We start from the raw sequence: 13,836 nt of genomic DNA, 5'->3' as shown, positions 1-13,836 counted from the left end.
TATTCTCCCAGGGGATCCTGCCCATCAGTTCCCTGAGGGAGTCAAAGTCTGCTTTTCTGAAGTCCAGGGTCCGTATTCTGCTGCTCTCCTTTCTTCCTTTTGTCAGGATCCTGAACTCGACCATCTCATGGTCACTGCCTCCCAGGTTCCCATCCACTTTTGCTATAACGTCATAGGGCTCGGGAAACAAGTATTGAATGGTGGGATTGTATCGTCATGCAGATGAGGAATGATGAGCCGTGGCTACAGATCTTTTGGATGTGGAAAGCCGCCTTCCGGGAACTGTGCGCGGAGCTCGCCCCAGATCTGCCTCTTGGTAGAAAAGTGTGTGGCAATTGCTGTGTGAGCAAAAGCTGGCAACTTTAGACTGCTACTGGTCGGTCGCAAACCAATTTGGGGTGGGGAAGTTGACCATTGGGGCTGCATTAATGCAAGTGTCCAGGGCAATAAATCGCATCCTCCTATGAAGGACCGTGACTCTGGGACATGTGTGTGAATTAGTGGATGCTTTGCAGAAATGGGTTTCCCAAACTGTGGAGGGGTGATAGATGGCACACATATTCCAATTTTGGCACCAGAGCACCTTGCGATGGAGTACATCAATAGGAAGGGGTACTTCTTCATGGTGTTGCAGATGCTTTGGCGTCAACGTGGCTGTTTCACTGATATCAACATGGGGTGGTCTGGGAAGGTGCGTGATGCATGCATCGTCAGGAACACCGGCCTGTAGAGAAAGCTGCAAATGGGGACTTTCTTTCCTAACCAGAAGATTACAATGGGGAGTGTTGAAATGCCCATAATGATCCTGGGGGACCCTGCATGCCCTCTACAGCCATGGCTCATGAAACCTTACATGGGACACCTGGACAGCAGTAAGGAGCAGTTCAAAAACAGGCTCACCAGGTGCCGGATGAAATGGAATGTGCCTTTGGCAGATTAAAGGCGTGCTGGCAATGCCTTTATGGCAGGTTGGTCCTCACTGAGGATAATATTCCTACGGTCTTAGCTGCATGCTGTATGTTGCATAATCTCTGTGAAGCTAAGGGTGAAAGGTTTGCTCGGGGGTGGAGTGCTGGGGTGGAGTGCTGAGGCAGACCGCTTGGCCGCTGATTTTGAGCAGCCAGATACCAGGGCTGTCAGAGGAGCCCAGAGGGGAGCTATTTGAATCAGGGAGTCTTTGAGGCAGCATTTTGACGATGACCACCAGTAACATATATCTCTGTCCGAGCTGCTTCAATGTTATGTTACATGTAGTTTTACGAGGGGGCAATCAATGTTTCCTTACATGTTCAATGTTACATTACATGTAGTTTTCCTAGGAGGCAATGGTGACATTTGGGGCCTTGTATTCCTGTAATAAAGTGATTACAATGCCTGTGCATGTATTGGCAGTGCCTGCAATCTCACCTTGTAGAAAAAAAATAAAGATGATTTACCATTATAAAAGTTTGCTTTCATTGCACAAGAAACAACACACACAAACACACAGATGCTTGGTGGGAAAGGAGGATCCATGGAAAGGCAGACTCTCACAGCTGTGTTTAGGCCCAGCTATCATTGTGAAAGTTGTCTGAGGAGGTGGAGTGAAGGGGAAACCGGGAAGCCCTGGAAGGTAGAAAGGAATGTGCGAGTGGAGTTTGGGGGGAGGCATGGAAAAGAGTTCTGAATGTGCTGCAGTGGAGGTTGAGCACTGATTTGCTCAGTCTACAGCACTTTAAGGACTTCAGCATCTGCGTTTGCTCCTCCATTACTTTAATCATCTGCTCAGTAGCGTCCTTAACAAACACATGATTCTCTTTTCTGTCCGACCGTTCGGCTTCCCAGCACTCCTTTCGTTCCTTTTTTCTGTATTGCAGCACTGTAGGACCTCCTGGAACATGTCTTCTTTGCTGCATCTTGGACGCTTTCTTATCTGGTGGAGATGCTTGGCCGGGGTGCGTGGGGTGTTCCTGAAGTCCACATCTGATGAAGCACAGGGGACAATGCACAGAAGTGGGATTGTTAAATTCACGCACAGCATTGAAACATTTCTGTTAAACACACCTTTTGCAACATTGCCATCACTTTCTCACTGACCCTAGCCAGGCACACATCTCCGCAAACAGCCAAAGCATGGTGAGTGTTGGCAGGGGAGCTGGGGGGTGGGGGAGGGCTACACCACATGTGGAAAAGAGCACATGCTGTTTGCAAAGGTTGTGGTGCAGTATTCTAGGGAACAAATTCTAAAATTCTCCCACACTTTTCCACAGGCGGGTGTAATTCTAGCAGACATCTCACTACTAAGAGTAAGCAGGGAAATGATGGTACATCTACTCCATGCTTGTGGCTTCCGCCCTGCTCCCTATGCTGCTCGCCTATGTGTTGCTTTGGTCTCTGCACAAGTGATTGATGAGTGGCGAGGGAAAGTTTCCTACAATGGGGGAAGGAACAAAGCTACTCTGCCATGGAAACTTCGGCAGAGGATTACCAAGTAACTCCAGGAAACTTTCCTGGAGATCTCTCTGGAGGATTCCCGTGAGATCTCAGCATGCAACAACACCCTGTTCCGCCATACTGATTAGCTGCACAGGGAAATGTCCAGCACACAGAAACACAGCCAACATCCCAGATTTCTATAGCTTGAACCCATCTCTACACTATACAAACCACAGCCATTTACCAGGAGTCTCATCTCCTGCTTCTTGCTTGCCGTAGAGCAACTGCTGAGACTGGCTAGACACATCTGGAGTGGAGAATAGTTCCTGGCTGCCTGCCCGCCCTACCGGGCGACTGCTGGGAGCTGCATATCCTCATCTAACTCCATCTCTTCAATAATAACTTCGTCCTCCGAGTTAGGTCCTCTTTCCACCGCCTCTGTGCCCTCCAAAGTATTCATGGGGCTCTTGGCCATGGAGGTGGGGTCATGACAGAGGATAGCATCCAGTTCCTTATAGAACCAGCAGGTCTTAGGAGAAGCACCTGAGCATCAGTTTGCCTCCCTTTCCTTATGGTACACCTGCCTCAGCTCCTTTATCTTCGCTCTGCACTTGCAGAGTGTCCCAATTACAGCTGTTTTCACAAAAGCCTCAAGAAATCTGCCCATTGATTCCTATGGTTCAAGCGCAGCTGGGACTGCACAGCCTCCTCTCCCCATATACTGAGCAGATCCAACTGCTCTGCAGTGGTCCAAGCGGGAGAGTGTTTGCTGCAATAAGCTGCCATGGTCACCTGGGAAAATACGATGAGACCTCTCCACGCCGAGCAAACAGGAAATAGAATTTCAAAAATTCCTGGGGCTTCTAAGGGGGAGGGGCGGATGATTGTTTACCTGGCTGCAGGGCAGTGGAGTTCAAATTGCTGACCAGAGTGGGTCAGGATGGGCATTGTGGGAAACCTTCTGGATGTCAATTAAGGTGATGAAATGAAGCATGGTGTCTACACTTGCACTTTGTCGACAAAAATGTAGAGGAAAAAGACTTAAATCTCTCTTGAGGGTGGATGAATTTTGTCACCCAAACCAGGCATTTTGCCCAGCAAAAGTCGCCTTGCAGTGTGTCTGCGCTCACTGTTAGGGTTGACAAATGGCAGTTTTGGCGACAAAACCTGGTAGTGTAGACAAGGCCTGAGACTTAAGTGCATGCTTAAGTAATTTTCTGAATAGGGATGGGCTTAAGGACTGTTTCTTTGCCTGGCTGAATCAGGCCTCAAAGAACATGTTTTAGCAACCATTTGGCAGAATAGTATGGGTGTATTGATTTTGAATTCACAAGCAACAGTTATCCAATGTTTTGCATCACCTTATTGTACTAGGGTGGGAGTTGCACCAAATAGAGGAGGGAAACTGAAGCCGGGATGGAAGCAAGTTCTTGGGGTTAAAATACAGGATGGGAATGCAGAAGATCTTGGTTCTATTCCTGGCTCTGCCACTGACTGCTTGTGTGACCTTCCTCAAATCATTTTGCCACTCTGTGGCTCACTTTCCCATCTGCAGAATTAGGATACTGATTCTGAGGAACTTCACATGGGGAGTACAAGACTTAGTTCATCATCATTCAGAACACAGCATAAAAGGGCACAATATAATTATTATCATCCTTTTATTTGTGATTCATAGCATCTAGGATACGTGGAGCTACATTTAAATGATTGAACCTAAAAATCTGATTTTTAGTTGTATTCACATTTATGAATGTAGTTGTATTCACATTTATGAATGAGATGTTTTCACAAAATATAACTGCATAGCAAATTTAAAAGCAGCAAGAATTGTGTTCAAGTTAACTCACAAATATCCTTTCTTGTTCTGTTTTTAAATTTATATTCCTGGAGAAAATTACCTATCAGTTGAGTCTTTCCAAACATTTGACTAGAGACTCTGTTTTTTTTGCTCTAAATTTTTTACTAGAGTGCTTGATCTCAGATTTTTTTTTTCTGAGGTTTAATACAGTTTAAAACATGTAATGCCACTGATAGTGTTTTTGTGGATTTCTAAATGAAATCTGTGCAGCCAATTGCATTTAATTAGCACATTCAAAATATAACAATAAATAGAATCATTCTGCGACTAATGTGTAGAAACCATCTATACTTCAGTTTAGAAACACATCCGTTTATAAGCTCTCCCAAACACACATTCTCCTCTACAACCAGAAATGTTTTCTACCTTTTGTGTTTTCTAGGCAGCCATTCTGAGTATAAAGCTAAAATTACAGCTGGATCTAGATGTGGAGAAGGTAAGTCTGTTTCCCCTGTAGTCTTCTCTATCATCAGATGTATCCTTTGATAAACAAGACGCACAGTCTTGCACAAAAGTGGAAGTTATATACCAGTACTATACACTAATATCTAATTTGCAAGAAGTTGCTAGGGAGCTGCTAAAAATGATGTTTCAGTCTGTGAAGTGACTGAAAGATTTTTTATACCACATTCCATCTTAATAGAATATTTTTCTAACTGGAATCTGAAACTCCAGCTGTGTTGATTCTGTTTTCATAGATTCATAGATTCTAGGACTGGAAGGGACCTCAAGAGGTCATCGAGTCCAGTCCCCTGCCCTCATGGCAAGACCAAATACTGTCTAGACCATCCCTGATAGACATTTATCTAACCTACTCTTAAATATCTCCAGAGATGGAGATTCCACAACCTCCCTAGGCAATTTATTCCAGTGTTTAACCACCCTGACAGTTAGGAACTTTTTCCTAATGTCCAACCTAGACCTCCCTTGCTGCAGTTTAAGCCCATTGCTTCTTGTTCTATCCTTAGAGGCTAAGGTGAACAAGTTTTCTCCCTCCTCCTTATGACACCCTTTTAGATACCTGAAAACTGCTATCATGTCCCCTCTCAGTCTTCTCTTTTCCAAACTAAACAAACCCAATTCTTTCAGCCTTCCTTCATAGGTTTTGCAAATTATTATTTCTGTAATAAGGCTTATTAAATGCAAAAATAATCCCATCTCCTCCCCTGCTCTCCCCATTCAGAATAATGGGTGTAGGAAGATAACTGAGGTATTTTCTACCTATGTGGTGATAAGAGGTGGCCTGGGTTAAATAAATTCTAATGCCGAAGGTTTGTAATGTTATTGGTAATATTTGTGTTGAAAATTCTGTGTAGAAAACTCCCTTTAGGCATATTTGGATGTAGAAATATTTTTCTAACATTTAAGCAATTTGGAACACTTTTCTCAAGCACTTACAGACCTCAGTATGGAAGACTTCGAGCTAGAGTGTGGCCCATCCCGAGCACCCATGCAGGGGTATAAGCTCACTATCCACATTCTGAGCAGCAGCAAAATGGGCCGGCTCCTGCTCCTGTGCCTGTGTCTATAGGCTGGGAGTGGCTGGAGACTTGGCTCTGCCTCTCCAGTGCTGCAGCCAGTGCTGCTGAGGCAATGCAATGGGAAGCAGTTTGCACCAGGTATAGAGCACAATGTCTCTGTAATGCTTTACAAGTGCAAAACTATTTTTCTTTCTAGATGTGCACTCCATTGCTACTTCAAGAGAAAACTAATCTAGTAGAGGCTTATGTGGCAGAATATCCTGATCTCCAGCGCAAACTCTTGCAGATCCTGGATATGTGGTGTGAACCTAGTTTTAATACTACAGACATCTCAAGGTAGAAGATTATTCTATTTTCCAGTGTTTTGTCCTTCTTATATCCAAACAGTATACAATATTATATGACATTATGAGCAGGTGCTAAATAGCTATCAGCTAAGGACAATATGTTTCCTAGTCCTCTTTCTACATTCACTAATAACATGTTGAAAGCCACGGAGTAAATTGCTAAATGTTGTACAATCACTTCCCATCAGAGAAGGGAAAAATTCTGGTAATTGTGAAATTTGGTCTTTCCAAAGGCCTTATCCTATGAGGCACTGAGCACCTATCACTCCCATTGATGTCATTGGAAGTGGCAGGGGCTGAGCACTTTGAGGCTAAACATGAAAACATTGCAGTAGAACTTATCCAGGAGACCTCAACAGCCTGACTCTGGTGCTTTGCTGTGGAAGGCTGAGTCGCAATATCCATTGTGCGTATCTGGCAGTGAGCTGTGGGGAGGGGAATAAGGATCATCAGTTGGTAACCCTGATTTCAGTTGAATTCAGTTGGTAACCCTGATTTCAGTTGAATTCAGTTGGTAACCCTGATTTCAGTTGAATTTTCAACTGAAAATTCCCTTTCCGTCAGCTTCAGATAGCAGTGCTAAACCAGGAAATGGTGCAGTTGTGAGGGAGCCATCCGCAGATAGTCCTAGTCAAAGTAAAAAGCCTTTGCACTCACTCCATGCGTGTGTGTCTAGTATTCCCATGATACAGTGGCAAAAAACAAGAAATAAATATACTCATCATTCCTTTTCCAGTGAAATTATCAGGGTTGTTTTTTAATATATAAACCACCTCTCACCAAAGTGGCTTATGCCAAGTAAGCACCAGCAGTGCAATCAAAACAACAGCATACATGCAGCAGATACAATGCTAATAAAAGCAGAGTGGGTCTTAATACCAGGTTGCTGGAAATCAGGTACTGACATGAACTCTTAAAGCCCTTGAATGGAGAATTGGAGACTGATGAAGATGCGAGTATCAGCTAACTGATGGGAAGAGCAGCATTTACCTTAAAGTAAGCTCTCCACCTTGCTGCTGTCTCAGAAGCAGTGTATTGAAGGTTTAATTGGACCAGATGGTGGCTTTATTGGCTAGGACTTTCCAGAACATAAGAATGACCAGATGGGTCCGACCAGTGGTCCATCTAGGCCAGTATCCTGTCTTCTAACGGTGGCTGATACCAGGTGCTTCAGAGGGAATGAACAGAACAGGGCAATTATTGAGTGATCCATCTCCTGTCATCCACTCCCAGCATCTGGCAGTCAGAGGCTTAGGATGCCTGGGGCACAGGGTTGCATCCATGACCATCTTGGCTAAAAGCCACTGATGGACCTATCCTCCATGAACTTGTCTACTTCTTTTTAGAATTTAATTATACTTTTGGCCTTCACAACATCCCCTGGCAACGAGTTCCACAGGGTGACTGTGCGTGTGTGAAGTACTTCCTTTTGTTTGTTTTAAACCTGCTGCCTATTAATTTCATTGGGTGACCGCTGGTTCTTGTGTTATTTGAAGGAGTAAATAACACTTTCTTATTCACTTTCTCTACACCATTCAGGATCTTATAGACCTCTATTATATCCCTACTTAGTTGTTTCTTTTCCAAATGTAAGTCCCCAGTCTTTTTAATCTCTCATACGGAAGTTGTTCCATATCCCTAGTAATTTTTGTTGCCCTTCCCTGTGCCTTTTCCATTCCTAATAGAACTTTTTTGAGACGGGGTGACCAGAACTGCTCACAGTATTCAAGGTGTCGGTGAACCATGGATTTATATAATGGCAGTATGATATTTTTTGTCTTGTTATCTGTCCCATTCCTAATGGTTCCTAACATTCTGTTAGCTTTTTTGACTGCTGCTGCACATTGAGTGGATGTTTCAGGGAACTATCCAGGATGACTTCAAGATCTCTTTCTTGAGTGGTAACAGCTAATTTAGACCCAATTGGAGGAAAGAATGGTATAGGCCAGGGGTAGGCAACCTATGGCACGCGTGCCAAAGGCGGCACGCGAGCTGATTTTCAGTGGCACTCGCACTGTCCTGGCCACCGGTCCGGGGGGCTCTGCATTTTAATTTAATTTTAAATGAAGCGTCTTAAATGTTTTAAAAACCTTATTTACTTTGCATACAACAATAGTTTAGTTCTATAGTATAGACTTATAGAGACCTTCTAAAAACATTAGAATGTATGACTGGCATGCAAAACCTTAAATCAGAGTGAATAAATGAAGACTCGGTACACCACTTCTGAAAGGTTGCTGACCCCTGGTATAGGCTCAGCTGTGATGGATGAGGAGGGAAAAGAAGTTGTCACCCAGCATCAGACAACATCCCTGCTATTAAAAGGGAGAAGTATCTTATCTGCTTGCATTGATGTTTCTTCCTCGCTTTGCTTGTTTTGTTTACAGGCAATATCAAGGTTTACGACCTAACAAACTCAACCATAAAATGTTAAGCAAACTGGTCTTCAGGCTCCTAGAACAATATAACCTAGATCCAGGTATGTGATATTACACTAAATCATTTAATCACCTTTCCTGTGAACAACAGATAAAGCTAGTCTGTCTTCCCACGTGTCCAGCAAGGAATGTCTACTGTCATTTGGAGCTTAATTGATGTTGTTTAAAAACAAAGCACATAAATTATGGAAATTTTCACTTTGTGTTGTTGAAAAATTAGATGTTGGTGACTAATCGGCTGTTTCTTCCATAATATGACATAAATCTTGGCTTCAGAATGGTTCTGCATAAACATGTGATGGTCAGTTTTGAGTACTAGCTCCATCGGGCTCACATAAGAGGCCACACGTTACTCATTTGGGGATTCTGACTTTGTGAGTTACAAGACCATCAGCTTAAAAGAGAGAAACCATGAGAAGAAGGAGGCACATGTAACTTTCCTGTGAAATAGGGGTGGCTGCTGCTGAAGGGAATTTAAAGGGCTGTTGCAACCTTACGGGAGAAGTAATACAGTTTACATTCTTCTAAGGGATCTGCTTCACTCCTAAATGTCACTTGAAATCCATTCTCTTTAACATTTTGCATTGCTTATTACTGTGAGATGTGTTAGGTTTCCTTGCATTGTGACATTAACAAATAATGACTCCTGGCAGAAATCCTCAGGTGTCCCCTATAATTTGCATCCGGTGTAGGTCCCTCACTCCATCAGCAACACTGAATATTGCATATTTCCCTGTTTTCTGGGACTGAATATTATTTGCTAACCTAAGCTGCGAATTCCATTCCATCTTGTAGTGATACTGTGTTGCATATTCATCTTCACATCTCCAAAATGCTGCTAAACATAAATGAATTATCCTCACAAACCCTCCCTTGGAGCATGTAATTGTAATTAATTCCCATTGTATTGGTGGGCAAACTGAGGCACAGAGGAATTAAGAGATTTGTTTAAAACCATACAACAGGTTGATGGTTCATGCAGGGTTAGACCTGAGGGTTTTCTTCCTCGTAAGCCTGGACATCCACTAGGTCATACGTCCCCTGTCAATTTACAAAGGGAGTTGAAAGAATTGCTCTCCCAAACCCGTGAAAGACCCACACACACAGGAAACTGACTGTACAGGAGAAATGATGAAATTGTCCATGCATAAACTGCTGTCAAAGCACAGAGCGAGCAAACTGAAAAAACAGAGATTTGTGTCCTTTAACCTCAGATGTTACTTGTAACAACAGTAAGAAAAAAATGTGAAGCCAAAAATGTGCTTTTGGAGTTGATAGTGCCTGTTTAATTGTCAAGGTTTTATAAATCATACTGAAGGTATAAAACACGGTACAGTATAACTACAAAGCATCATTATTATTGTCATCTCCTGTTGGTGAGTTTTTAGCTTCTCCAGGATTTTTATTCATACACTGCCAGATCTGTCTAGCTGCACCTGCTGTATTAATGACTGTAGGGTAGGGGTTCCCAACACGGTGCCCACGGGCGCCATGGCACCCGCCGGGGCATCTAAGTGCGCCTGCGTACTGGCCGGCAGACGAGCATCCGCCGAAATCCCACCGACAAGCAGCGTCATCCAGAGGCGTCAGCGGCATTTCAGCGGCGACACCTCTGGATGATGCTGCTTGTTGGAGGCATTTTGGCAGTGACGCCTATTGACATTGCTGCTTATTGGCGGCATTTCGGCGGATGCTCATCCGCCGCCACGGTCCTCCGTGGCTCATCCTCTGGCACCCACCCGACGAAAAAGGTTGGGGACCACTGCTGTAGGGTATGTACTAGTGGTTCTGCAAAAAGAGATTGTGAGGGTAGAGCAGATGGGGGTAGCTGGATCCGCCAAGGCAATGAGTGACCTTGAAAGACTCCAGCAGTTTGAAGGAGTCTGCCTGTTCTAATGGAACTTCCCATGTGGATCTATCTCTGAACCCTGGGTGGGACTTTAAATGCACTGCCCCAATGTATGTTCATATTTCCAAAGGTTTCCCACATCTTTTCCTCAACAAGGTACCTGCGGTGTGAAAGAGGTTTGGCCACCAGCTTGATCTGTAACACTGTTATTTGTATTATTGTTAGTGCAGGATAATAAAAACAATGCCTCAGTTAAAAAATTCAGCCCTTGAATTTACCTGTGGGTATTAACATACAGTATAACTGAAGAATTACTTTGAACCTTTGATTCAATTTTATTTTTATTGTAAAGAAATTCCGTGCATATGTGCAGGCTAATGTTCCAGAGACAGCTCATGCTGCAAGTCAGGACATGCATTGCCAGATGTTTGCGGTTTTTGAGGATTTAATTGGAATTGTTCTTCTTTGAGTGCTGTCCCTGTGGGTCCTCCATTTTAGGTGTTGGGGCGCCCCTGTGCTCATACTCAAAGACTTTTGGTGGCAGTGCCCGGTTGGGTCGTACATGCGTGGTCCCTGTCTCCTGCTGCTTCAGGCAATTAATTGATGCTATGCTAACGACCCCCCCACCAGAGTTGGAGCAATCAGCAGTGCTTCACTACTTATTAGTTAATTAGTTTAACAGTTAGTTACTTAGTTTCCTTGTTAGCAGCCATTTACATTGTTTTCCTTTTCCTTTTATCCCTGTCACCATAGCTTCAAACCAAACCAAACCCTTTTTCCTTTTACTTTCCTTTTGAACTACCAGCTGGGGAGAAATTTCAGTTGAACCTCCGCATACGCAGCTGCTCTGAAGGTGAAAGCCCCCCACCCCCCCCCAGGAATGCCTGGTTTCCCAGGCTTTAAAGGATGTCTCAACTGCAAGCTTGCTATACCTGTCTCAGAGGGCCACAATCAGTGTGTTCTCTGCCCAAGTGAAAGACACACAACTCAGAAGTCTCAGCACTGCCTCAAGCTCACTGCTGGGACAAGAAGAGCTAGAGATTTGCTGTTAAAGCTCCTCCTTATGGCGAAGTCTCTCAGACCTGCATCTGAGCCCGGAACCCTCCTGGTGAAACTTCGCCAACCACGGCTTCTGACATGGGTCCCTCCTCAATCCATGCATCTGAGCAAACTGTCAAAAAGGCAGGCACCTATGTCCCCAAGGCAGGAATCCGCCAAGAAGTACCGTTCCGTGAGAGGACACTCAGCACCGGCAGGTGACCCAGCGGGACCACCCGGCATCGCTGGTACCTCTGGAGCCAGAGACTCTAAAAGAGCTGGCTCCGACAGAGGCACCAAGGGGAAATCTGAACCCAATGCCTCGGCACCGCCAATACCAAAGCTGCGATCCACATGCAACGGCACAGCACCGGGACAGATGGCGGCTCCTTCAAAGACACGGTTGGTGCACACAGCGGCGCAGCCTTCAGTACCAGCTTATACACAGCAGCTCCAAGCATTGGAGCAAGGGCCAATCAAACAGACATCACAGCAGTTTCTCAGACAAAAGGGTCTCTTAGTCGGTTCTGCCCCTGACTCCCCTATCATCGGCACCAATGTGAACATGTCACCCTCGGCACCGAGTCTCCTCGCGTCTCCAATACAATCCACTCCCCCCTATTCGAGTGAGGATGAGAGTGAGGAAGGAGATCTCCCTCCAGAATCTCTACTGTGAACCGACTAACTCAGGACCCCCTCAGGGAACATATTACACTGATTCCAAGTATTTTCAATGTTATGGCCAGCCCTGGGGGCCCCCCCATGTCTCCCCCACCCCAATGGGCATACCCCACACAACAGGGACTGCCTGCCACATCCAGACCTGGCACACAGCAGTCACCTGTGCCTGGACCTTTGATGGTGGCAAGGGAACTGGGGGAAGATGAGGAAGACCCCTGATCGTGGAAGGGGCACCACCTACCCATTTCCCATCACTATCTACAGATGACACTGTTATGCCTCCTCCCCATAATAAAGGGGATGATTTCAAACTATTCCAGGATCTATTTAAAAGGGTGGCTAGCTCCCTGGACATCTCCCTTCAGGAGGTCCAAGTGACACAACACAAACTAATGGACATTTTGCATACATCTGCTTCATCCATAATCGCTATGAATGATGCGCTGATGGACCCTGTCAAAACCATTTGGCAGAACCCTGCCACTGCTCCTCCAACCTGCAAGAGGTCTGACAAAAAATATTATGTACCAGCCAAAGGCACCGAGTTCCTCTTTTCACATCCAGCGCCTAATTCCCTAATGGTGGACGCAGTCCAGGAACATGGTAGGCAACAACAGCCCCAAACCACACCTCACGACAAAGAGTGGAAAAGACTTATCTTTTTGGTCACAAGGCTTATTCCTCGGCTACACTACACCTCCGCATAGCCAACTGCGAGGCATTACTGGCAAAATATGACTATAGTAACTAAATGTCTGAATTGACTGATTTTATTTCTGAGGACAAGCGAGAACAATTCACAGCACTTGTATCAGAGGGACAACTCATCTTCAAAACAGCCCTGCAAGCCGCACTTGATTCTGCGGACACAGCTGCAAGTTCAGTGGTGACGGCTGTCGTGATGAGCAGGGCCTCATGGCTCCACCTCTTCAGCTTTCCTAAGGAGGTGCAATCCACGGTTGAGGATTTGCCATTTGAGGGTCCCAAACTCTTTGACAAGAAGACAGATGACTCTCTCCACTCATTCAAGGAGTCACGGGCGAAACTCCGATCCTTGGGAATCTATACACCCAAACCCAGGAAAACACAGAGAAATTATTATGTACCCCAACGTTACTGCCAGACCATGTATTCGCAACAACAATGGTGATTTGAGTCACAGGCCCACAAACACAGGCCCCTGAGGGGACGCCAATCCACTTCTTCAGTAGCTGCGTTCCAACCATCAACCTCCAGACAACAAATTTGAAGCCTTGGTCGAGGGCACGAGAACCCCAGGTCTATCTGTGCTGGTGACACCATCTTTCTCCCAACCATTCAGATATCGTCTAAAGTTCCATTTTATCCAATCTGGAAGACCATCACATCCGACAAATGGGTGCTAGAAATCGTACAAACTGGTTACTCCATCCCCACCTCTTTTCCCCAGCCCCCCTACCCATCCTCCCTCCCTGTCCCTACTGTACCAGGAGGGTAAGACACCTCATACAGCTAGGAGCAGTAGAACCTGTTCAAAGAGAACACAGAGGGAGAGGATATTATTCCCACTATTTTCTCACAAAGAAAAAGTCCGGCGGATGGAGACCAATACTCGATCTATGACGACTCAACAAGTTTGTCAAAACACAATTCAAGATGGTCAAACTAGGCACCATAATTCCAGCTCTAGAAAGAGGGGATTGGTTCTCGTCCCTCGACCTCTGGGACTAGATGACCTCCAGAGGTC

The 13,836-nt window shown here is 45.1% G+C and overlaps 1 protein-coding gene across 9 annotated transcripts in view; it reads left to right on the top strand.

Annotated features, from left to right (window-relative positions):
• The window catches only part of EXD3 (exonuclease 3'-5' domain containing 3), a 598,889-nt gene that overhangs the window by 179,528 nt on the left and 405,525 nt on the right, over positions 1 to 13,836 (top strand). For 8 of the 9 annotated variants that reach the window (XM_054007609.1, XM_054007611.1, XM_054007610.1 and 5 more), the window contains 3 exons: positions 4,659 to 4,712; positions 5,954 to 6,093; positions 8,492 to 8,583. In XM_054007609.1, coding sequence (XP_053863584.1) covers positions 4,659 to 4,712; positions 5,954 to 6,093; positions 8,492 to 8,583 — 286 coding nt within the window. Of the gene's footprint in view, positions 1 to 1,990; positions 2,116 to 4,658; positions 4,713 to 5,953; positions 6,094 to 8,491; positions 8,584 to 13,836 lie in introns of those variants that run through there. The other variant, XM_054007614.1, reaches the window with a different exon arrangement.

Source organism: Malaclemys terrapin, chromosome 17 (assembly GCF_027887155.1).
Source record: "Malaclemys terrapin pileata isolate rMalTer1 chromosome 17, rMalTer1.hap1, whole genome shotgun sequence".
Taxonomy (NCBI): Eukaryota; Metazoa; Chordata; order Testudines; family Emydidae; genus Malaclemys; species Malaclemys terrapin.
Note: the sequence above shows the minus strand (reverse complement) of the source record. Positions and strands in the feature narration are given on the sequence as shown.